Below are 21,700 nucleotides of genomic sequence, written 5' to 3' on the forward strand. Positions count from 1 at the left end.
TGAGGGCAGAGAGGCGGCCCCCAGGAGCTCCGGTCCAGACGACCTGCGGAGTCGGGGTCCCAGGGCCAGACCTGCCAGCCACCGACGCGGCACAATGGCCCCTTGTGAGGAGCTGGGCGGCCCAGGAGCATCCGGGGCTCCCCGCCTCTGGCCTTCCCGCCGGCCGCAGCCCCGGCTCCCTGTGCAGAGCTTGCCTTTTCCTGCTTCCCAGCGCCAAGCGGCGAGCCCATGGGTGAGTCAGGCTTTGGCAGACAGAAGGCTGCTTTGAGCCCTTCTCTTCCCCTTTTGTTCCGCCCAGGAGGGGGAGGATGCGAGCGTCCAGCTGCAGGCGCCCTGACCCCGACACCGGGGCCAGGGGCGTCCACATGACGTCGTCCCCTCTGTCCTGCCGCCAGCTCCCCAGCCTTCGTGTCGGGAGTGGGATTCCCATCCCTGTGTTAACTTGATTTGTGGGAAGTGCACTTGAGCTCAGCCCCGCAGGCTGGTCAGTTACAGCACAGCCTTGTGCAGGACGCGGAGCCTGGCCTGGGGGATGAGCAGCTGCTTTGACCTCGAGCAAGTTAACATCTGAGCTTTGGTTTCTTCACCTGGAGAATGGGAATAATCCTACTGTCTTGCATCAGATAATAGGCAGCGATATGCACGGGTTCCGAGGGCCTGTTACTGGCCTCGAGGTCCAGCTGGCTGAGCGGTTTGTGCCGATCCAGCCACCTGCCCATCTGCCGACGGCTGGCACACCAAACAGCCGTGAGCCGTGTTAGCCAGCACTGCGCGGGCCCGGGACTCCTCCCAGGAACAGAAGCTCTGTTGAGACCACAGCTCTGCGGTGCCCAAATCCGTTTTTTGGCGTGTGTTGATTTCATGGGTTCCTCCGCTGCTTTACCTTGGTTGTTAGGGGCGGGGGTGGGGCCGGGAGTTGTGGTGGGGTGAGCACAGGCTCCGCACTTCGCAGGAGGGTGAGGCGGTCCGTGACGCGGGCTCCGGGGGCGGCTACGCTGCCGGGCAGCTGGACGGCCTCTGTTGCTCTCACACCCGGCATTTTGTTGGCTGACAGATGGGACAAGGTGGACTGAGTTGGAGCTGAATTTTAAATGGTCGTCCGGACACAACTGAGCAACTGAACCGAACTGAAGAGCTGGTCGGTACCAACCACCCCGAGGAGCGTGCGTGCGGTCCTCCAGCCGCTGTCTGTTCCCATCTTTATCATAGCCGTGCTGGCAGTTTGTTTTCCAGAAGGCCATTTTGGCAACTATCCACGATATTTTTTTTTTTTAAGCAAATTCATGTAAACAGGAAAGAAGAACCAATAGTATCCAGATTGTAAATCAAGTGAAATTTGATTTGGGTTTCGGATCGACAGGCTTGTTTCGGAAGCACGAGCGCTGTAAAGCGGGGTCGTCTGTCCTTAGGAGCTAGATGATTCCAGGAGTCACAGGGTCACTTCCATTAGCTGAGGGGGGCACGCAGCCCTTTAAGCCCCCTCTTTCTCTGCAGCCTGAACACCATCAGGTAGAAAGAAAAGCTCCCTGGGTTCTCTCCTTTGCTTTCACTCCTGTGAAGTCTCACCTGTCACCAGCTCAGCCGTTCTGCAGCACTCGGGGGGCGGGGGGCTGGGCTCAGCCAGGGGACCACTCCCAGTGCAGAGCCGGGGCCTGAACTTCACGTGAACTCGTGAGCAGAGCTCGGAAAGGATTCCCACGGTCGATATCCAGGTGATGGGGGAAACCAGTTGGGTCTCGTGAGGTTTGTGCCCCACTGTGACTCCGTCTGAATTTTATAGCTTTGAGTCGAAACTGACAAGCTGTCCCAAGATGAGACGTGGACCGTGAGGACTGCCCGGGCTGACCCTGCTGAGACCGTGGACAGGGTAGGACGAGCCGGAGTGAGGGGCAGTTTGGACATCTCTGCCCCCTCCCTCCCAGCCCCCCTTCCTACCAGGATCTGGCAGCTGCTCCCCTTTGATTCTTCCGTGAAGCTAGTGCTGTGCTGCCAGGGCAGCCCCTCCTGCAAAGACATGGGCTGTCCCTGGAGGAAAGATTAGCATTCGGGAGCTAAACTTAGCTCCCCGGATAAGCTGCCTGTAGAAGGAAGTGGAGATGGATTTGGAGGAGGGGATTGGGAAGACTTAAAGGGACAGCGTCGGGCTTTGAAAGATGATTCTGGGGGACTCGTGGGACGCGTGTGCTGGGATGGCCTCTCCCAGACTCTCAGGTGGCGTCTGTGAGCGCGGTCACCCACCTGCCGTCATGGCAGAGGGGTGTCTCTGGAGTAGAGAAGTAAGGAAAACCAGTGTGGACTTCTGGGTGGAGAAGCTCTTGTGTTTCCCGTCATGTCTGGGAAAGACCGATAGGATTGATTACTTAGATTTATCAGTGAACAGTGCTGATAAGCACTCCGAGTCCCACTGTGTGCCAGAGGAGCCGGGCTTAACTAGGACGTTTCAGTTCAGTCCAGTCTCTCAGGCGTGTCCGACTCTTTGCGACCCCGTGGACTGCAGCACGCCAGGCTTCCCTAGATTCAGGGAGTGAGACACATGGACTTCAGAAAAGGCAGCGCTACTCAGATAAACCTGGATGATTTGGGGTAAAAGTGACGTCTCTTTTACTAGGAAATCCTGAATAAGTCATCATTTACTGTCGTCTGAGTCAGCCCTCAAGGGTTCTTGAGGCAAAACACGGATGATAGGGAGGAGCACAGGGGCCGCTCACCCTGTGCTTGTTTCCCGGCCGCGTGCTTCCGCTGCTGTGACTTGTGCAGTGTCGAGTGACGCCTGTTTTTCAACTTCACGTGCGCAGTGTAAGCCTCTCACGGCGACTTGTCTCCTCGCCCCCGTTTTGTTTGGAGACTCACCGTGTTGAGGCCCGTGGTGGTGGGCCTTTCCCGCTGATTCTCCCGGGACTTCCTGTCTTACACGATGCTGCAGTTTGCGTGTGCAGCCGGGGGTCGTCTCCGGCGTTGGCGGCTGTGCCACTCGGAGCATCGTGGCTGGTACACCGCGCCAGAGCTTTCTAGGGCAGTGGCTGTCAGTGTGGGCCGGGGGTCCTTCCAAGGGCTCCACAAGGTCAAAACCACCTTCATGGTGATACTGAGACATGACTCACCCTTCTCGCCCCGCATCTCCAGGGTGTGGGGCAGGGTTCTCCAGAGGCCTGGTGACACCATGACTGTTGTCACGGCGGCTCACTGGGTGGATGTTCGTATATCTTTGTATTTTTAAGTTCTCTCAGGTTTAATTTCTAATATGGTAAATATTGGTACTTTGGGAGCTGTTGTGTTTTGGAGGCTTTTTTCCTTTGGGTTATTTGAATAAGTTAGTGAAAATACAGGGCTTTCCATAAAAAGCCTGAAGAAACCAGATTCTGACTCATCCCATTTGTTTCGAGTTTAGCTAAGGACTACTGCCTAAGCAAGAGGTTTTTCAGACATTTATTAGGCTTTTAATGCTTCTATTTTATGTTGATGTGGCCGCCCCATTGTGAGGAGGAGGAGGAAGCATTTCTTAGCGCCATCCTGATGGCGGGGGAGGGAGGAGCAGATTTTTCTGTAGGCCCTCGATAGTAGACAGAGGTCAGGAACGCACTGAATTTTTAAAGGAAATAATGTTTAAGCTCATGTTAAGTTTCAGCTTCGAAAAAATGCACGTCTTCATTCACCGGCAGGCATTCAGTACCTGCTAACGCAGGCAGACCCACTGGGCACGTGGCCTTTCCTCTGATGGCTCACGGGGCTTTGCTCGAAGAAATGAATTATTAATGATTCACCTGCTGGGTGACAAGTGGTTACACTGCAGCAGCTTCAGACAACAGCACCGACGCACTGCCTCACGTGTGTGCTTCAGGACTCCTGCCTCCCAGAGCGCACGGGGCCCCGGGAGCACCACCCCGGGAGCACGTGGGGCCCCGGAGCACTGCCGCCGGGAGCACGTGGGGCCCCGGAGCACTGCCGCCGGGAGCACGTGGGGCCCCGGAGCACTGCCGCCGGGAGCACGTGGGGCCCCGGAGCACTGCCGCCGGGAGCACGTGGGGCCCCGGAGCACTGCCGCCGGGAGCACGTGGGGCCCCGGAGCACTGCCGCCGGGAGCACGTGGGGCCCCGGAGCACCACCCGGAGCACACAGGGCCTCTGCTCAGGTCTTACCAGGCTGAGCTCAGAAGTCAATGGGGCCGCAGCCTCCTCTGAGCTCCTCAGCTGTTCCCAGCTCCCCCATCTTCTGCTGCTGCTGCTGCTAAGTCACTTCAGTTGTGTCCGACTCTGTGCGACCCCATAGACAGTAGCCCACCAGGCTCTCCCGTCCTTGGGATTCTCTAGGCAAGAACACTGGAGTGGGTTGCCATCTCCTTCTCTAATGCATGAAAGGAAAAGTGAAAGTGAAGTCGCTCAGTCGTGTCCGACTCTGTGCGACCCAGTGGACTCCTGCCCACCAGGCTCCTCTGTCCATGGGATTTTCCAGGCAAGATGACTGGAGTGGGGTGCCATTGCCTTCTCCCACTCCCACCCCGTCTCTGGCAGGATGCATTTCCTCACAGCCACTGGCCTGTGATTTTTTTTGCTAGTTGTTGGCCAGGGACCGCGCCTGGCTCCCAGGACTGCCCTCAGCTCCCAGCGCACAGCCCTCCTCTCACAGCATGGCCGCGTGCCCCTCTGGCCAAGTGGCCCGAATGCGGACTGTGTCTCCGTGTGCCTGCCTGCCACCTGCATGTCCCCTTGGACAGACCCTGTTGGTTGTCATGGATACGACACCACAGTCGATTTTGGTTTTATCAAAACCCAGAGCTTTTGCTTTGCAAAAGGCCCTCTTACGAGGACGGAAAGACACGCTACAGATGAGAGAAGGTCCTCACGACCGCTTATCTAACGGAGTGCTCGCATCTGGAGTGTCTAAGGAGCGCTCGCAACTAACAGTAATACAGCAGTCCCAGGAGAAGATGGACAAAGGTACAAAGAGGTTTCGCCTGAGAGGACACGCAGACAGCAGACAAGCACACGAAGAGACGGTCGGCATCGTGACCCGCTGGGTCACCGCAGAGCAAGGGACACACGCACTCCCGATGGAACCTTGTTACGGTAGTTCTCAGAAGAGGAACGCTAGTGTGAGCACCGAGGGCTGGCGAGAGCCTGGAGGAGCTGGACGCCTGTACGTCACTGGAGGGAGTGTGCAGTGACACAGCTGTGCTGGGAAAGCGCTTCAGAGCTTCTTTAGAAAAGGACAAAACTATACTTACTGAACATATACTTACTGTAAAACCCAGAGATCCCGATCCTGGGCATTCATCCCAGAGAAATGAGAACTGTGTCCACACATCTGCGCGTGAATGTCAATAGCATCTTCATTTGTAATTCCCAAAATGTGGAAATCACCGAAACGTCTCCAGATCAGTGAGTGTAAATAAGCCACGGCTCATCCGTACCAGACGTCACTGCTCAGGAGTAATGAGACAGACTGTCGATACACACAGCAGCTGGTTTCTCCAGGCATTTTGCTGAGTTTGGAAAAAAAAAATTTCAAAAGGTCACTTGCTGCCTGATTCCACTTAAAGTACATTCTAGAAAAGGCAAAACTATACAGAAAACAAGCCAATGACTGTAAACCGTAGAGATGACCTGAGATGAGTGTCTGCCAGAGATGAGGGCTGGCAGAGGTGGGGAGGGGCACCTCTGTGTTGATGGATCAAATCTCTGTCTGGATTGTGGGGAGCAGGGCGAGGTGGTTGGGGGCATCACGGGAATCCACAGATGTGCACAGAGCCACACGCACACACGGACCAGCGTCAGTCCCTGACTGTGCTGTGTTAAGTTACGTGAGCTGGAGCCGCTGGGAAATGGGGTGACGGGGGCGCTAGGCCTCTGTCGGCCATCTCTGCAGCTTCCTGTGCAGCTGCGGCTATTTCAAAATACAAAACATACCCTGTGAAACAGCACAAAAATTTTTCCTAAATGTTTTATGTTAGTACCAAATGAAATTTTTTCAGATTTTAAATCCACTTATTTAAGGCTCTTCATATAAAGTGCACTTGGTTTTGCATACTGACCTTGTATCTTGTGAAGTTTCTGGACTCACTTCTTGACTCAGTTGTTAGCTTTTTCGTAGATTCTTGAGGATTTTGTATGCAGCTCTATGATCTGCAAATCCAAACAGTCTTATGACTTTGCTAATAGCAAACCTTGAGAAATACAAGCATCTGTGAGTCCATGTGGATAACAGATAAACAGGGGAGAAGGGAGGACTCTCGTTTACAGTGGAGAAGGTCCACCGCAGACCAGTGAGTGCAATACTGATTGGAAAACCATTTTGGTAAAGATTGGAAACGTCACAAAAGCTGCCACCTGGGGGGAGCCGCGGCGTTCTTCAGAAAGATCAGTGTTTCAGATTAAAGGAGGCGGGAGAGAGCGGACAGCTACATGCAGCCCTCGATTCCAGGCAGAAGCCGGTGCTGAGGAGGCCGTGCTGCCGGTGAGAGCACCACGCTCGAATCACCTCTCCCAGGGTCGCCGTGGGCATGGACGCAGGAGGCCCGGGGCCTGGGGCCTGTCCACTGAAGCTTTCAGGGGTAAATGGACAACTTCCTCTCAAGTGGTTTTTAAAAAGAAGTATATTCAATTAACCCTCGAACAGCTTGGGGGTTGGGGCGCTGACCCCACAAAGTCAAAGATCCAAGCGTAACTTTACAGTCGGCTGACCTCGGAGCACGTAGTATGTGTTTGTTTAAAAGAAAAAAAAAGTGCGTGTCAGTGGACCTGTGCTGTTCAAAACCACGTTGTTCGAGGGTCAGCCCTGAACTGGAAGGAAGAGCGCAAGGCGTACCGCGGCTGGCAGAGCGCAGGTGACGGGCGTCTGGGTGTTCTTCCTGCTCTGCTCGCATCTGCTTCACGTGCGCGTCTCATGGCCCCAGTGAGACTCGGAATTTGGGTTCTGGCTGCTGCGTTGCAGAGGCTACAATCCTGATGTGAATTCCCCAAAATGTAGAAAGGCGATAGGCAGCCATGTTCCATTAAGTGGAAGTTAAGTCTTAAGTTCAGTGTCTGTTAAGTAACAGGAATGAAACTCTGACCTTGAGAATAGTTTTTATGGTTCATCCCCAGGTGGCTCAGTGGTAAAGAACCCGCCTGCCAGTGCAGGAGCCGTGAGACACAGGTTCCATCCCTGGGTCAGGAAGATCCCCTGGAAGAGGGCATGGCCACCCACTCCAGCATTCTGGCCTGGAGAGCCCTGTGGACAGAGGAGCCTGGCAGGCTGCAGTCACATGGAGTTGTTTTTAAATATTCAACTGTTTTAAAATTTTGTCTTTCCAATTTATATCTAAATGAATGAACTAAATTTTCAAGTCCTCTCACTCACCATTGACAAGCCCTGTGATAAGAATTTAAAAATTAATTCCGCTGAATACAGGAGCATCGGGACAAGTCGCGTGTGGACAGAGGACTGGGACTGGAGAGCCGCCTGGCCCAGAGTGCACGTTAGGGGCTGTTTCTTCGGTAACCACTCCCAGGGCCTCCACCTCCACGCCTGTGCCCCGCCTAGCCCACCCCACCCGGCCTTGCCCTGTGCCCTGCACGGCCTCTGCCAGCAGTTCTTGACCCCAGTGGGCCCTCCTCCATGCACACACCTCCCCTGTGGCACTGACGGAGAAGACCAGATCTCAGCCAAGCGTGGGGGACTGGATCAGATCACGGCAGACAGAGGGGTTGTAGAAAGCCCATTTTCCACGTGTTCCTTTTTGTTAGCTCACGTTACTCCAGTAGCCATCCGCAGAAGACCTGGTGTCTTCCTGCCTCGTGTAACACAGTGTTCCCGTCAGGGTGCTCGTCCTAGTCCATTCCGGCTGCGGTAATAACGATACCACAGACATGAACAGCCGCCCGCTTTGAGGCAGTGAGACAAGCCGCCAAGATGATCAAGCCGACCATCCTGGTGGAGAAGGAAGCCATAAGGTCCTTTTATATTAGCGTCTGTTGTGTCGTAAGGTCCATTGAGATGACCCTGGTTTCAAGCTCAGTAGCTGGAAATGTTGAAAGTCAGACTAGGGGAGTGGTTCCCTTCCTTGCTTAGTACGTGCTTGCTTAGGAGCACGGGGCGTCTCCACATCGCACCCCTGTGGGGTTCTGCCCTTGAACCCACATCACAGCGTCCCTGGGGCATCGGTGTGGCCAGGACACTTCGTGGCCAGGCAGGCCGAGACACCCCTACCCCAGCCTGACTCAAGCAGGAGCGGCTGCACTATGAGCCGCCCTGCCTGCCTCCCCGGGCGGATGCGGGTTGGGTCGGGGAGCTCTCGTTGCGCCCCGAAGGCCCCAAGTGAGCAGTGGCAGGAGGAGAGAGATGGGGGTTTCGGGGAGGAAGGCGCCCTGGACCAGGTGCACTGGCCGGCCGCTGTCACTCCCCGGCTGTTTCCTGTCGGCCCGGGAGCAGGTGGGACGTGCGGACGGAGAAGGAGCTCGCTTGGCAGAAGGGGTGGCGGGGCGGGGCTGGCGCGTGGGTACCCACCCTGGCTCCCTGGCAGAGCCCGCCTGTGCCCCAGCAGCTGTGACTCCAGGGGCTGAGTGTGCCTCGAGCCCCGGTCTGTGCTGTCCCGGGAGAAGCGTCTGTCCCTTAAACACGTGCTCTCCTCCACGGCGGCCACGGGCCAGAAGTGGGTTCTTCACTAGAGGAAGTCCACCCGCGCTCCTTCCTTTCACATCAGAGACCCGTAGCGGGGAGGGCCCAGGGGCTTCCACATGGCGTCATACGAGCCCACGCTCTCATCTGGAACCTTTCCGACGAGCTTCCTCCTTCCGAGTCCAGGACGTCCCTGCTGTGCACGTGTGCGCGCGCGCGTGCGTGGCCACTTTCCACTGTCGTGAGTGCGCGGCTGGCGTGGCTTCCCCGGGAGGGCCCCCCTGCCCCCGCTGTCCTCACTGGGCCCTGTCTGCACAGTGGGGCTTAGACTGACTCCTGCAGGAAGCTGAGTCCTCTGGGCACACGGAGTGTAATTAAGTGTCAGCGTCCCCCTTTTTAAGGGGGGTTTTGCCCGTTCACTCACCACTTCCTCTGTTTGCTTCATTTAATCAACACTGAAGATCCTCTAAACCTTCCTTACGCTCCATGAGAGCCGCCGTGTCAGCTGACTCACTCCTCTGAGAACAGGACAGTGACCAATCCACACGGTCACTTCTAGCTAGCGATCAGTTTGTGTCGATGCGCAGTCCAGAGAATGTCCAGGGGCTGGAGAAGACTGGCCATCCGTCCACGGAAGTCTAGACCAGAGTCTCCTGGTCCTGCACTGTAAGTCAGGTCGTGCTAACATGACATCATGACAGAGCTTCCGCTTGTTCTATAAACTGGAACTTGTTCTGTCGTGTCTGCTTCTCAAATAACAGATGAGCCTGGAGCGCACCGGCCGGCCCTGCCGGGAGCGAAACCACCCACAGGAGCCGAGTCTCACAGCCGGCTCCCCAGCTGCAAAGGGAGGGACCTGCCTGGTCAGAGAGTCCGCGTTCTCGCAGTTGCTTTGAAAACCACAGTCTGAATTTAAACTTGGGCATCAGAGCTAGAGAAACTGCATTTTTAAAAAGCCTTTAATTTGTTTTTTATTTTGAAAAACACATACCCCCATTAGCCTTTTCACTTGGCCTTCCTGTTTACACGCAGGCAGGACAGCACTCACGCCACCGGATTGAGTTCTCCCGTTTACCACCTCAGGGTCCTCAGTCCAGACTGAATCGTGACTTTTTTTCTCCACGACAGGGCGAATCGGTGAAGTACTTCCTGGATAACTTGGACCGGATTGGCCAGCTGGTGAGTGAGTCCCCCTCGCCCAGAGCCTGTGACGCGTGCATGCGGCCCGGGGCAGCCCCCGCAGCAAGGGCTCCCGCTGCCCTCCCAAGCCCTGCCTCGTGTCCAGAGACCAGCACCATTGCCGCACTCATCCCTGAACACCAGCCAGCGTCTAGTCGGCTTCGAGACCCCGTTGTCCCACTCTCTGCGGGTGCTGCTGGCCTTCAGCAGCCTCGAGTCCACCCCGCGAAGTCGGTCCACGGCACTTGGGTTTCTTCAGCCCAGAGCTTTCTCCTTCCGTCTGTTTGTTTCTTTCAGTCTGTCTGTTGGGGTGGTTGGAGCATCTCCCCCGTGGGGCTTCTCCCATCTCCAGCGCTGTTGGAGACGTTTCCCTCTCCCCCGTTTACCTCACGGGTGGGTCGTTGGGCTGAGAGGCTTCCTCCCTGCTAGGGTTTCTGGCAAAGGTGCTCCCAGAGAGCTGGTGTGCAGGAGTCCCTGGAGGACTGTAACAGGGCAGGATCAAAGGGCTTCGAGTGACCACAGTTGCCGTGTGCTGCTGAAGACTTTAAAGGTTTCTCTAAGAATAACATACTAAATATATTGCAGGCTAAATTTAAGCAGCATTGCAAAACCTAAGTTAAGTCAGTTCAGAGTCAGGGTTTGGAATGCATGTGCTCTGGAAGTTGGACAAATAGAAAGGCAGCTAGGATGCAGGAGGAAAGTGGTGGGTGTTTCACGTGGAGAAGAGAGGAGACGAGGCCGCAGGCTGGGGCCTGGCCTGAGGGTCCTGCTTGTCGTTCCTCAGTCTGGTGAGCCCCCCCTTCATTCTGAAGCGAGCCACCTGGTTCCTTCTCTCTCTGCGTCATGGTGAATTTATATTCTTGTAAATGAAAGTTGCATCTGGTATCTGGTTCAGCTTCTCACAGAAGTCCCCGTAACTTTCCTTCCCCCGCGTCTGTTCATCCCCGTCTTCTCACGCCCTCCTCCCCCACGCCTCCTTACCTACTCTTACAGAACTACTTCCCGAGCAAGCAGGACATCCTGCTGGCAAGGAAGGCCACCAAGGGGATCGTGGAGCACGACTTCGTCATCAAGAAGATCCCCTTCAAGATGGTGGACGTGGGCGGCCAGCGGTCCCAGCGCCAGAAGTGGTTCCAGTGCTTCGACGGGATCACGTCCATCCTGTTCATGGTCTCGTCCAGCGAGTATGACCAGGTGCTCATGGAGGACAGGCACACCAACCGCCTGGTGGAGTCCATGAACATCTTCGAGACCATCGTCAACAACAAGCTCTTCTTCAACGTCTCCATCATCCTGTTCCTCAACAAGATGGACCTGCTGGTGGAGAAGGTGAAGACCGTCAGCATCAAGAAGCACTTCCCAGACTTCAAGGGCGACCCCCACAGGCTGGAGGACGTCCAGCGCTTCCTGGTCCAGTGTTTCGACCGGAAGAGACGGAACCGCAGCAAGCCTCTGTTCCACCACTTCACCACCGCCATCGACACCGAGAACATCCGCTTCGTGTTCCACGCCGTGAAGGACACCATCCTGCAGGAGAACCTGAAGGACATCATGCTGCAGTGACGGGCCTGCCGCGGGCCGGGCCTGCCGGGCTGTGCATGGTCCCGGCCCGGAGCCCTGGACATGCAGCTCGGGATGCGAGGCCCGCGCTCGGCTGCAGGGGGGACACGCGGATGTAGCTACTGAACCCCGGGGACTCGTGACACTACTGAAAGTCCAGCGGTCACTTTGATGTTAACGTGTGACGCCCGATAACACGCTTTCTCTCGTTACAGACACTGTTCCTTTTCTGACACAGTTCGATTGGGGACCACGTGTGATGTTAACGTGTGACGCCTGACAGCACAGCTCTCTCTTTTTACAGACACTGTTCCTTTTCTGACAGTTCGATCGGGGACCGCGTGTGATGTTAACGTGTGACGCCTGACAGCACAGCTCTCTCTTTTTACAGACACTGTTCCTTTTCTGACAGTTCGATCAGGGACCGCGTGTGTGTGTGCACGCACGCTCTGTCTTTAGTGATGGAGACGCAAACACTGACGTCTCTGCGGGTGGCTCTTCTCTCCGACTAGTGAGTCCTTGGTGGGGGCATTGCCTGGCGGGGTCCTGGGGGTTTGGAGGAGGGGAAGTGTGGGCTGAGCTCGGGGGGCCCACCACCACCTCCCCGAGGAAGCACGTTACCTTTTCGGTCTCTGGTGCCAGTTTCCCAAGAGGCCCCGGCTGTTAGGTTGGAGGGTGGGAGTGAGAGCCCGCGGGGGACTTGCCTTAACGCCCCAACTCCTGTGCCTTCCTCCCGCCCGTCCCATCGGCCACGGCCTGCGGGGTGGGTGTGGGCCGGGCGCTGCCTTGAATCCCCCTCCCCTCCGCACGGGGCCGGGGGTTGTGCCTGCTTGCCCTGTGCCCACCCCCGCCCCTCAGCAGAGCCCTCACACCAGCTGGCCTTGCAGACTGCCCTCCATCTCCCGGTCGTCTCACACGTGCGGTCAGCTCGGGGAGCCCACCGTCTCTGGGGGAAGCCGCGTGCCCCCTCCTCTCGGGGCCCTCTGAGAGCCGGCAGCGGGGCCGCAGCACCTGCCTTAACACCGCAGGCTCCGCTGCCTCCCTAGACGGCAGGTTCTCATCACAGTCCCTCGCTTCCACTAGCACACACAGCAGAAGCACGTTGGCCCCGGCCTCCTCTGGGGGCCGCTGCGGAGGCTGAAGTGGCGACGTGCGCCGTGAGCCCAACCCTCGGGGAACGTGTCCGGCTGCCCTGCCCAGGTGTCTCACTGTGTTTAAAAATACATTGCATTCCAAACCAAACCAGTCCCTGCCGTGTGTGACTCTGCTCGACAGTGCCCGGCGCGCTGAGGCCTCGTCCAGCGTTTAAACGAGGAAAGGCTTCCTCCGCCAGCCTGTGCCTGTGGCTCAGGGGTGCGCTGCTCCCCCCCGCGTCCCAGCGGGGTCCTGCTCCCCTTCACCAGCAGAGAAACGGGTCCAGCTCGTGGCAGATGCGGGCCCAGGAGGAAAGGGAGGGGCAGACCTGCTTCTGAGTCATGCTTGTTGTCCAGCGTTCGATGAGGAGATGGCCTGAAATCCTGTTTCTCTCTGGGCCCTCGAGACTTCCTGTCCATGTTTGCCGGGGTTTGGGCTCTTTTTGGCTGGAGAAAAGTTGCTGTTTTTGTACTGCTTCCTGTGGCTCTTCTAAACCGAAAGGACATGCCTGGGATCAGGGCCAGTGACCGAGGTTTAAAGGAGAAAGAACCCTCTGGATGGACTGCGTCCGGGCGTCCTGAGACCCCACCATCCTCGGGCCTCGAGCGCCCCTCGCCCGTGGCTTCCCATCGCACACGTGTGTGCGGATCCACGCTCTTCCCGCCAACCTGGAAACCCCCCGTCGCGCTGGCGGAGGCCCCGAGGTGGGTGTGGCCGGCTTGTGAACGGCTTGCTGGTGAGTTGGCGTCCGCCTGGTCAGCGAGCGCGGTTTGTCCTTCAGACGGTCAGTTGTGGCTGCCGGCTCACTCTCAGACCCGGGAGCGAGCTCGTATTGAGTGGCCATGACTGTGCTGAGTGGCCAGGGAGCCAGGGCATGGCCCAGCCCAGGCCTGACCCACTTCCTCCCCTGTGGCCAGGAGCCATCCTCGCGCTGAGCTGAGCCGGCGCAACGGCACTCAGCCCTCCGCCCCAGGATCCGTGCTCATCAGAGATAGGGTCGGCTCCGCAGGCACCACTGAAACCATCGCAGCCTTTCCACACGTAGGTTATAGTCACTTCTCTCCCAGCCTTAGGCCTTTGTATTTTAATCTCACTGTTATCCTCCATTTGCTGTCTTTTATATTGAGATGTTGGAGCAGCAGGGGATGGTCTGCCTCATCTATTATTGCAAAAATGTAACAATAAACTTCCTCTAAGCCTTCCTCCTCGCAGTCACACTGTTCACACATAAGGACACGTGCATTTTTTTTACTATGTTTTTTTAACTTCAGTTTGTAGAGAAATTGTCTCAAAGATATTGCATTATAGCTTTGTAATTTATAGAGATCTCTAGACTCCTTATTCTTATAATTTTTTTACTTCTTTGATAAAAAAGAGTCAGGTTATTTCAACTCTTAAGATCAGGAAATCATCTTGAAACAAGATCCTTAGTTCTGACCGACTAACTCAGGCATCCTGGGAACAGACGCTCCCTGACTCGACACCATGAGCAAAAGCAGTGTCGGGACAAGAGTCATCGGAACGAATTGCTCACGGCTTACAGTATGCACAGCATTTCACCATCAGCAGGAGGGGCTGGTTTGGTGATCTGACCACCTTCGATCTCTGGATATTTATTAAAATAAATCCTTAGTTTTTCTTAATGAAAAATATCATTCAGCATTCAAAGCCAATGTGAAATTTTTCAGCCCCCAAGTTCAGAGCCCGTGGAGAACTCGAGCCCTGATGGTCCTTGAAGGTTCGCTACTTGTTGATCACAGTTCTTGTTTCCATGCTTGGGACACAAGGCGACCAGGAGAGCTGCCGCCAACACGGTTCTGTGTGGACACCTCTGGAACACGACTTCAGGACAGGGAGGGGCGGCAGGAGCACAGGCATGCATGTGTGCGAGGGAGACCCTGAGCCCACCTGCCAGCAGAGACCTGGGACGGACGTGGACGCGTCCAGAGACGGGAGGCCGGGGGAGCCCAGGGAAGGTGGGGCCCTTCTCCGCCACCCTGTGGGGTCAGCCTGCCGTCAGAAAACGGGAAACCAGTGACGCAGAGCGAGAGCGACTCCCAGTCACCAGAGCTCGCAGCACCCGATTCTTTTCTAGAAAAGGAAGGTGCGCAGTGTCTACGGCCGTTGCCCGGCGAGGCACTGCGTGCATCCGTGTGCGGGGCCTCAGCGGCCCGAGGTAGGCAAGGCAGCCCCCTGCCCACCCCAGAGCAGAGCAGAGACGCTGCCCGCCCCTGCAGAGAAGCGTGTGCTCCTCACCCACGTGCCTGGGGGCCCAGCTCTTTGGGTTCCGGTTTCCCCGTGTAGAGGTTGGACCGCAGGGTGACACGGGCACCCTGGGTCCACACCCCTGGACTCCTGGGTGGTTTCTCTGCAGCTGGGGTCACGAGCCATGGAGCAGAGCTGTGGAGGCCCCCCCAGGCCCAAGGTCGTGGCCTGAGTCCCCGCCTCACTGTGCCCATCAGGCCGCCTCGGGAGGACGGCGCCGCGGGCGTTCCGTGTGTTTCAAGGAGTCAGGGGTGGGTTTCCTGCTGGCCTCTGACAGCTCACCCCATCTTTTTGGCGCCAGCTTCTCCCTAAGGTCCATCAGGTGCGCTCCGCAGCCTCGCTCATGAGTGAAGCCTGGAAGCTTGGGGAGCGCCATGTGAAGGAAAAGCAGGGCCTGCTGCGAGGTTGGTGCCAGGCCTGCCAGGGGCTGGTGTTCTCTGAGGCTCCACGTGGCCCTGTGTCCACGCTGTGCTGGTGTCTCCTGGGTGCAAACCTGCTTCGAGGGACAACGGGTTGAGTACTGCCCGAAGCACCCGCGGTGCCCGCCTGTCCCTGCCGACCCTGATGGTGGTGCTGAGCCTGGACACCCTGCAGCCCTGCTCCACGTGGGGGCTCCCCGTGTGAAGGCTTCCAGCCCCACGATAGCAGGAGGAGCAGGGTGTCACCAGAACCCAGGAGTCCTCGAGTATCCCGGCAGGAGGGCCCTTCCGAGGAATCTGTGTCTGAGTATAGCAGGGGTGGGAAGTGGGGTGACTCAGACCACAAGATTCCTGCCTCGAAACAGCCCGCGCGGGGTGGCAGGGCCCTCCCCAGCTGATTGGGGTGTGGGGCTCTTCCTACAGGGACCCAAAGGCTCTGGGTATGGGGCAGCTCGTGGCTCGCCTCAGAAGCACACGCCTGGCTCCACCTGGGAACTGGGGTCCCCACTTCGGAGCTGGTTAGGAAGGTGGGGGTTTTCTTGTGTGGGGGGCTGGGGAGGGTAACACCAACCTGAATGAAACGCTGGGGCCTCTTCGGGCTCCTGGGCCGGCCCACATCTCCTCTGGGCCAGCAGCGAGCGGCCGGGCCGAGCCACGTGAAGTCCCCATCGTCCCGGTCTGTCCCTCGGTTCCAGGCTTCTCACTCAGGTGCCTTTTTACCAGTGGGGGATGCCCTTTCTCTTGTGCTTTCAAAAGCTGATCCCTGCAGCGAGCATGGCCCAGCTCTTCAGTCTGGGAGGCGACCTTCAGGACCGCGGGCGTGTGGGCCGCGTGTGCCCCCGGGAGCCGACAGGAGTCCACGTTGGGGCAGCTGAGAGCGCGACGCTGGGTCGGGGTAAACAGGCCCTCGCCTCCCTGCCCTGGTGCTCCCGGGGCCCGTTCAGGGGCTCATCCCTCCAGCTGGTTCCAGAATCCCTCTGCTCGGGCAGAGACTGGGAACGTGGTGCCCGTTCTATGGTGTGCAGCCTCAACCCTGACTGGTGACGGGTGGGGAACAGGCCAGCGGGGACCCACGGCAGCCTGAGTGCTTCGAGGCAGCGTCAGGGGTGAACCACGCAGGTGAACCCTCTGGCACGGGGGCCCCACCCCCTGTGTTCAGTGCCTGGCCCCTGGGGAAGCCTCCAGCAGCCAGGAGGTTTCCCCACCACCAGCTGTCAAGGTGCCCTGGAAGAGGTTGGCACCCGCAGTGGGCAGAGGGCTGTCACCCAGGTGGAGAGAATTCAGATCACAGGCTTGACTGAACAACCAGGCTGACCAAGCCTGTCCTCCACGGCTTCCCCGCCTGCCCCAGCCGCCTGCGGAGCCTGGGCGCCTTTCCAGGTTCAGCTGCAGCAGGTAGCTGGAACCTGCGGAGGGTCTGGAAGCCGGGAGTGAGGGCGTGCGGGCAGCCTGTGACACCGGGCCGCTGTCCCCATCTCCTCAGCTGTCAGACTCTTCAACCGGCTGCGGTATTGAGAAATTTGAAATAGATCTCTGTTGAGTTTGTCGTCTCTGAAATCTTACAGCACTACTTTTCGACCTGTTGACGCAAATCACAGAACATTCCAAATGTCTTTTCTTTTGGTCCATTTGAACCAGCTGAAAACGGGCCAGTGTGGTATTCTCTGTTGACGCGAGAGCAGCCAGGGGGTCCCTGTCGTGCGCCCGCCCCCCATCCCACCCTCGGCTCAGCCTCCGCGGTGGACCCCACAGGGGTCCGGGGCCAGGACAGCGCCCGGCTCAGTGTCCCCCGGGGACGGAGCCCCAAGCTCTTCCAGGGTCTTTACACTCGGAAAGGAAATCCCTGGGGGTCGGGGCCCCTCCCCGGGCTGTCGCTGCAGCTCACGCCAGCCCCGCCCCCAGCCCCAGCACCGGCGGTGGGGACAGGCCTCTGCTCAACCTGTGTCCCGGCCTGAGAGACGTGTGGCTCAGTGTAAAAGTGTGCTGTGCAGCCACGGTGGCTCGTTGAACGTGTTTTGTATATATGACTTTTATAAAACGATTAAAACTCGCCTTGAACGACCTTCTCCTGGTGTGCCGCGTCTCTGCCGCCCGCGGTCGGCAAGGCCCGGGCCTTGGTCTGAGTGCAGAGGCTCGCCTGCGGGCCTCCTGGGCGCAGCCCTGCCCCGGCTCCGCGGGGACCCCGCTGGGCAGCATGTGCGGGGTCTGGGCCTCGGGCTCCGCTCCCCCGTCCCATCCCTGGCGTGCCCTCTACCCGCTTGGTGCCCCTCCCGGGAGGGGACCCACACACCCTGCAGTGTGGACACAGACATGTCGGAACTGCAGTCACGGCAGAGAAAACGTCTAGGTCATATTAGTACAAATAGAAATAATGACTCCCCCCACAAAAAACCTTTCATTATATCACATCAGAAGCATGAACCTTGACCCTGGGAAGTGTAGACATGGGGAACAAGCATCTGTGAGGGGACCCAGGTGGTGGATAAGGTTTCTTTCAACTCTGGGCAGAGGGATAGAACAGAAGGTATCTAGCGGGTGTGTGTTGCGTGCATGTGTCGTGGATGAATAAATAAAGACTCTTGCGGTCTGTCCTCATCAACGATGGCCCAGGTCTCCGAGAGGAAGCCCTTCCAAGGAGAGTAGGATGTCCCCTTTCTAGAAAGCACTGGCAACCCCACAAGTAGATCCCCACGGGCACTGAGCATCATTCCCAGTGGGAAGGAACGTCTTATCACATTCAAGCGACAGATTCTTTTCAGTTAGACTTCTGGAATTGCATCCTCTCCCCTGGAGATTCAGCTTGTATAGTGTTAATTTGGAGACTGAAAATGTGATGTCTAAGCATTAAAAACGTGAATGACACAGAACTCACTCTGCACATCAAGGCCATCTGTAATCCCTGTGAAGATGCCTGAAAAAAAGTGAAAGTTGCTCAGCCGTGTCCTACTCTCTGTGACCCCATGGACTGTACGGTCCATGGAATTCTCCAGGCCAGAATACTGGAGTGGGTAGCCATTCCCCTCTCCAGGGCATCTTCCCAACCCAGGGATTGAACCCAGGTCTCCTGCATTGTAGACCGACTCTTTACCAACTGAGCCACAAGGGAAGCCCCAGTGAAGATGCCTACGTGTAGCTCTATTTCCACGTGGCCTCTGTACTTTTAAATGTAAGGACAAGGCCGATCAAGTTGTGACTAAAGCTCACAGACACGCACTGTCCCCGCCGTCCACTGAAGGGGACACTCCCCAAACGGAGGTTCAAGGGAACGGCCCTGGTCCTTCCCACACGGCAGGAAAGGACGACGGCTCGGTACCCTTTCCGGCTGGCGGGGCCCCTCCCTGCCCGGGTTGCTGCTGGCCCTTGTGGACGCACCTCCCTGCTTCCTGCCTGTGTCTCGAGTGCTAACCTCGGAGGAGCTCCTTCCCGCACCCACGGCCCCACGGGGCTCCCCCTCTCCGAGGAACCCCTTTGCCACCAGCTCTGGCCCCCCTTTAACCACAAGGGCAGGACGGCTGTCCCAGCAGCAGAGCTGCCCCAGGGGCGCCCCCGTCCCCGCTGACCACCGAGACGGACAGGAGGACAGGGCAGATGCAGCCCCGCGCTCCCTGCCCGCCCCCTGCCCCCGGTTCGGCTGCAGCGGCTCGAGATGAAAGGCCATCCAGTGTAGATGGTCAGTGACCCCCATTTGAAATCCATTCTTACTGTGGACAGGTGTTGGGAGATACAGGGTAAAGAAACCTCCTTTTGTGGCTCAGAGGCTGCAGGAGGGAAAGAGACGGGGCTCTGGCCACCCTGGGGGCCTCCCGCCAGGCCCCTGCCCTATCCACGCTGCCGGTGAGTGCGGGCCTGACTGGCGCCCCAGGGGCCACAGGCCGGTGAGAGGCCCTCACCTGTCCCCGTGGTGACTGCAGAGAGCCACAACAGCACGGTAAGTGTCGCTGGACTATCAGGGGCCCCTGGGGAACCACGGGGGCCTGAGGGGCCTTCCAGCTGGGCTGCAGCCGGCAGCTGTGTGGGGCGAGGGCGGGGCGGGGCGGGCAGCTGTGCAGGGCAGGGAAGGGCAGGGGCGGGCAGCTGTGCGAGGCAGGCAGCCCCAGGCGGCCCAGGCCAGGCACACAGAGAGCCCTGATGGAAGCGCGGGCTCATGGCATCTGCAGAGGCCTCACGTGGAGCCTGGCTTCGATTCTGGCCACTCTGTTGAGAGCCGGGGTCGTCCGGGAGGCCGTGCAAGGTGGGCCGGCCCTGAGGATCTGCTCTGGCGGCCCAGGGGGTGGGGGGCTGCTGTGTCCCCTCGCCTCTTTGCCCAGCGTGTCCTCGGTCACCCTGAGTCACTGAGGTGGGGGGGCTGGACCGAATACGCCATGGCCCCAGGACACTTCTTGGAAATATCTTTTTAAAATAAACCCCCGACATAAGCTTGTTTTCGTTTGCCTCTTGACCCAAGAAGCCGAGTTCAAAAATAAATCTCAGTTATTCTGGGTTCTCCCCGATGACGAAGGTGCTGAGAAGGCAAGGTTCTGGGGGGGCTCCTCCCCACAGCAGCACACGTGTTCACAGCCTATTGTTCTGGAGCCCTAAACTCACTGTTTCCTGGGGTTCCCGGGGTCCTCTGTGCAGTCACCCCATAGCCATCAGGACGGGGCCAGCCCCGCTGGAGACCCTGGGAGCGGGCGGGGGTCCCCGGCGCCTGCTGCCCTTTGCAGCCTGGCCGGAGCCGGCCTGGATGAGGCCTCAGTCCACCCCCTGGCACACGGGCTCCAGCTCAGGTCAGGAGCGGCCCGGAGGAACCCCGGTCCTCCCGGCCTTCACCAGGGTAAAAATACTCCTGCAGGGCCTCGCCCGCTCTGTACAAACAAGTCAGCGAGGCCCCGGGACTCTGGGCTTTGTTTAAGTTGGCATCTTCGCCCAAGAGAGCCGGCCACCCACCCAGGCCGCTCCCCGCCCCAAAGGGCGGCGGCTGTCAGACAGCCTCCGGGTCGTCTTAGAACTCCGGGAGGCAGGGCAAGGGCTGCCACCGCGTGGGTAGGAGTCCGGGTACTGTGCCCCTGCACAGACTTTCCTGAGAATGCCCCGGAACATGGAGGATCAGTTCAGAGCGGACCTGGTCAGGCCTCAGCCCCAGCTTTGAGGCCTCAGGCAGTGACCACACACACCTCTCCGCTCCCTAAACCTTCAGATGCGATCCGAGTATCTGCCTCACAGGGACGAAGGAATCCCCTCGCGCCCACAAGGGCCGGCTCAAAGAGAGGGTTATCTGCAGGGACAAGTTGCCTGTCTTTCCCCAAAGGGGTGTGGGTCTGCCCTGCCCTGCCCTGCCCAGCAGGTCTACAGAGCAGCTCCTTGTGGCCCCGCTGGTGGGATGTGTGTGTGTGTGTGTGTGTGTGTCAGAGATCAGATCCTTGTGGCCCTGCCAGGTGTGTGTGTGTGTGTGTGTGTGTGTGCGCGCGCGCACCCCTGGAATGCTACAGCCGCTCCTTTGAACTTGGTGGGATCTAAATTTGGAGTCTTTGCTTTAATATTAGCTGCTGGCTAAGCTATTGTGTGTTTATTTTCTTAAGCCCTTTCAGAGATTGCCTCCCTCCCAGAAAGGTCTGAATCAGACGTCCCGCAGGACGGCATTAACAAGCTCTGGAAACGCGGTGCGAGGAGGGGCTCGTGGAGGGGGGAGGAGGGAGGTCAGGACGACTCTCATCAGGTCCCTCGCCTGATGACGAGCCCGAGCTTCCAAAAGGACGAGGGGCCAGCCAGCCCTTAGATGGACGCCGCCTCTCGCCCCCTCCACTAGGATGGTGTGCCTGCGTGAGCTGAGGCTGCTTCTGAGGGCAAGTGTGGGCATCCCAGCCCCGTGTCCACAGGAGCAGTGACACGCACGAAACGTCACGACCCCAGTGTATCTTCAGCTCCATCGAGCCCCTCCAGCTGGGCCCACGAGAGAGAGGGGGGCTCAGAGAGGGTCCGTGGGAAAGCTCAGACCCTCTCCTCTGACTCACAGGGCCTTTGACAGGAGATAACACTGACTTCATGCATCAGCAGAAATAAAAGCCAGGGCCCTCGTTTCTCGGAAACCATTATCTGCAGCTGTTTCAACTCAGCCCGTTAAGGTGCCCAGCGTCCGGGTCTCGAGCCTGGACTTAGCGATCCGAGACACTGATTCAAGAGATGGGGCTGGTTATGCCCCTGCCCCGCCAAAGCCATTCCCTGGGGGCCGTCCCCAGCTGCTCCCCACTCCCCGCAGGGGCAGGAGCAGAGGAAGGAAGCTGTAATCTCTGCTCCTAGAAGTTTTTTATTTTAGAAACGTCCCTCCCAGCAGCTATCTTCAAAGTATACTCTGCAGCTGGTGCAGGCCAAGGAGGAAGTGGCTTGTCCCTCCTCGTTTCAGGATGCTTTCTGGGGACACTCAGCACGGCTGGGAGCCAGAGGCCACGGGCACAGGTAGATGGTGCTGAGAACTTGGTAATGACCCCCCTGAGCCCCTGAGCCCCCGGCCCCAGCCTGAGCCAGGGTTCAGCTGAGCATGTGTTCTTAACGTCACTCCAGTCCTTATTTGTGTG

At 58.2% G+C, this 21,700-nt stretch overlaps 1 protein-coding gene across 2 annotated transcripts in view; it reads left to right on the forward strand.

Moving 5' to 3' along the window:
• Nucleotides 1–17,211, forward strand: part of GNA12 (G protein subunit alpha 12) — a 77,525-nt gene extending 60,314 nt beyond the window's left edge. For both annotated transcript variants that reach the window (XM_070780293.1, XM_019987198.2), the window contains 2 exons: nt 9,721–9,771; nt 10,765–17,211. In XM_070780293.1, coding sequence (XP_070636394.1) covers nt 9,721–9,771; nt 10,765–11,334 — 621 coding nt within the window. In that variant the 3' untranslated portion in view covers nt 11,335–17,211. The remainder of the gene's footprint in view (nt 1–9,720; nt 9,772–10,764) is intronic.
• The last annotated feature ends 4,489 nt before the right edge of the window (nt 17,212–21,700 follow it).

Source organism: Bos indicus, chromosome 25 (genome assembly GCF_029378745.1).
Source record: "Bos indicus isolate NIAB-ARS_2022 breed Sahiwal x Tharparkar chromosome 25, NIAB-ARS_B.indTharparkar_mat_pri_1.0, whole genome shotgun sequence".
Classification (NCBI taxonomy): domain Eukaryota; kingdom Metazoa; phylum Chordata; class Mammalia; order Artiodactyla; family Bovidae; genus Bos; species Bos indicus.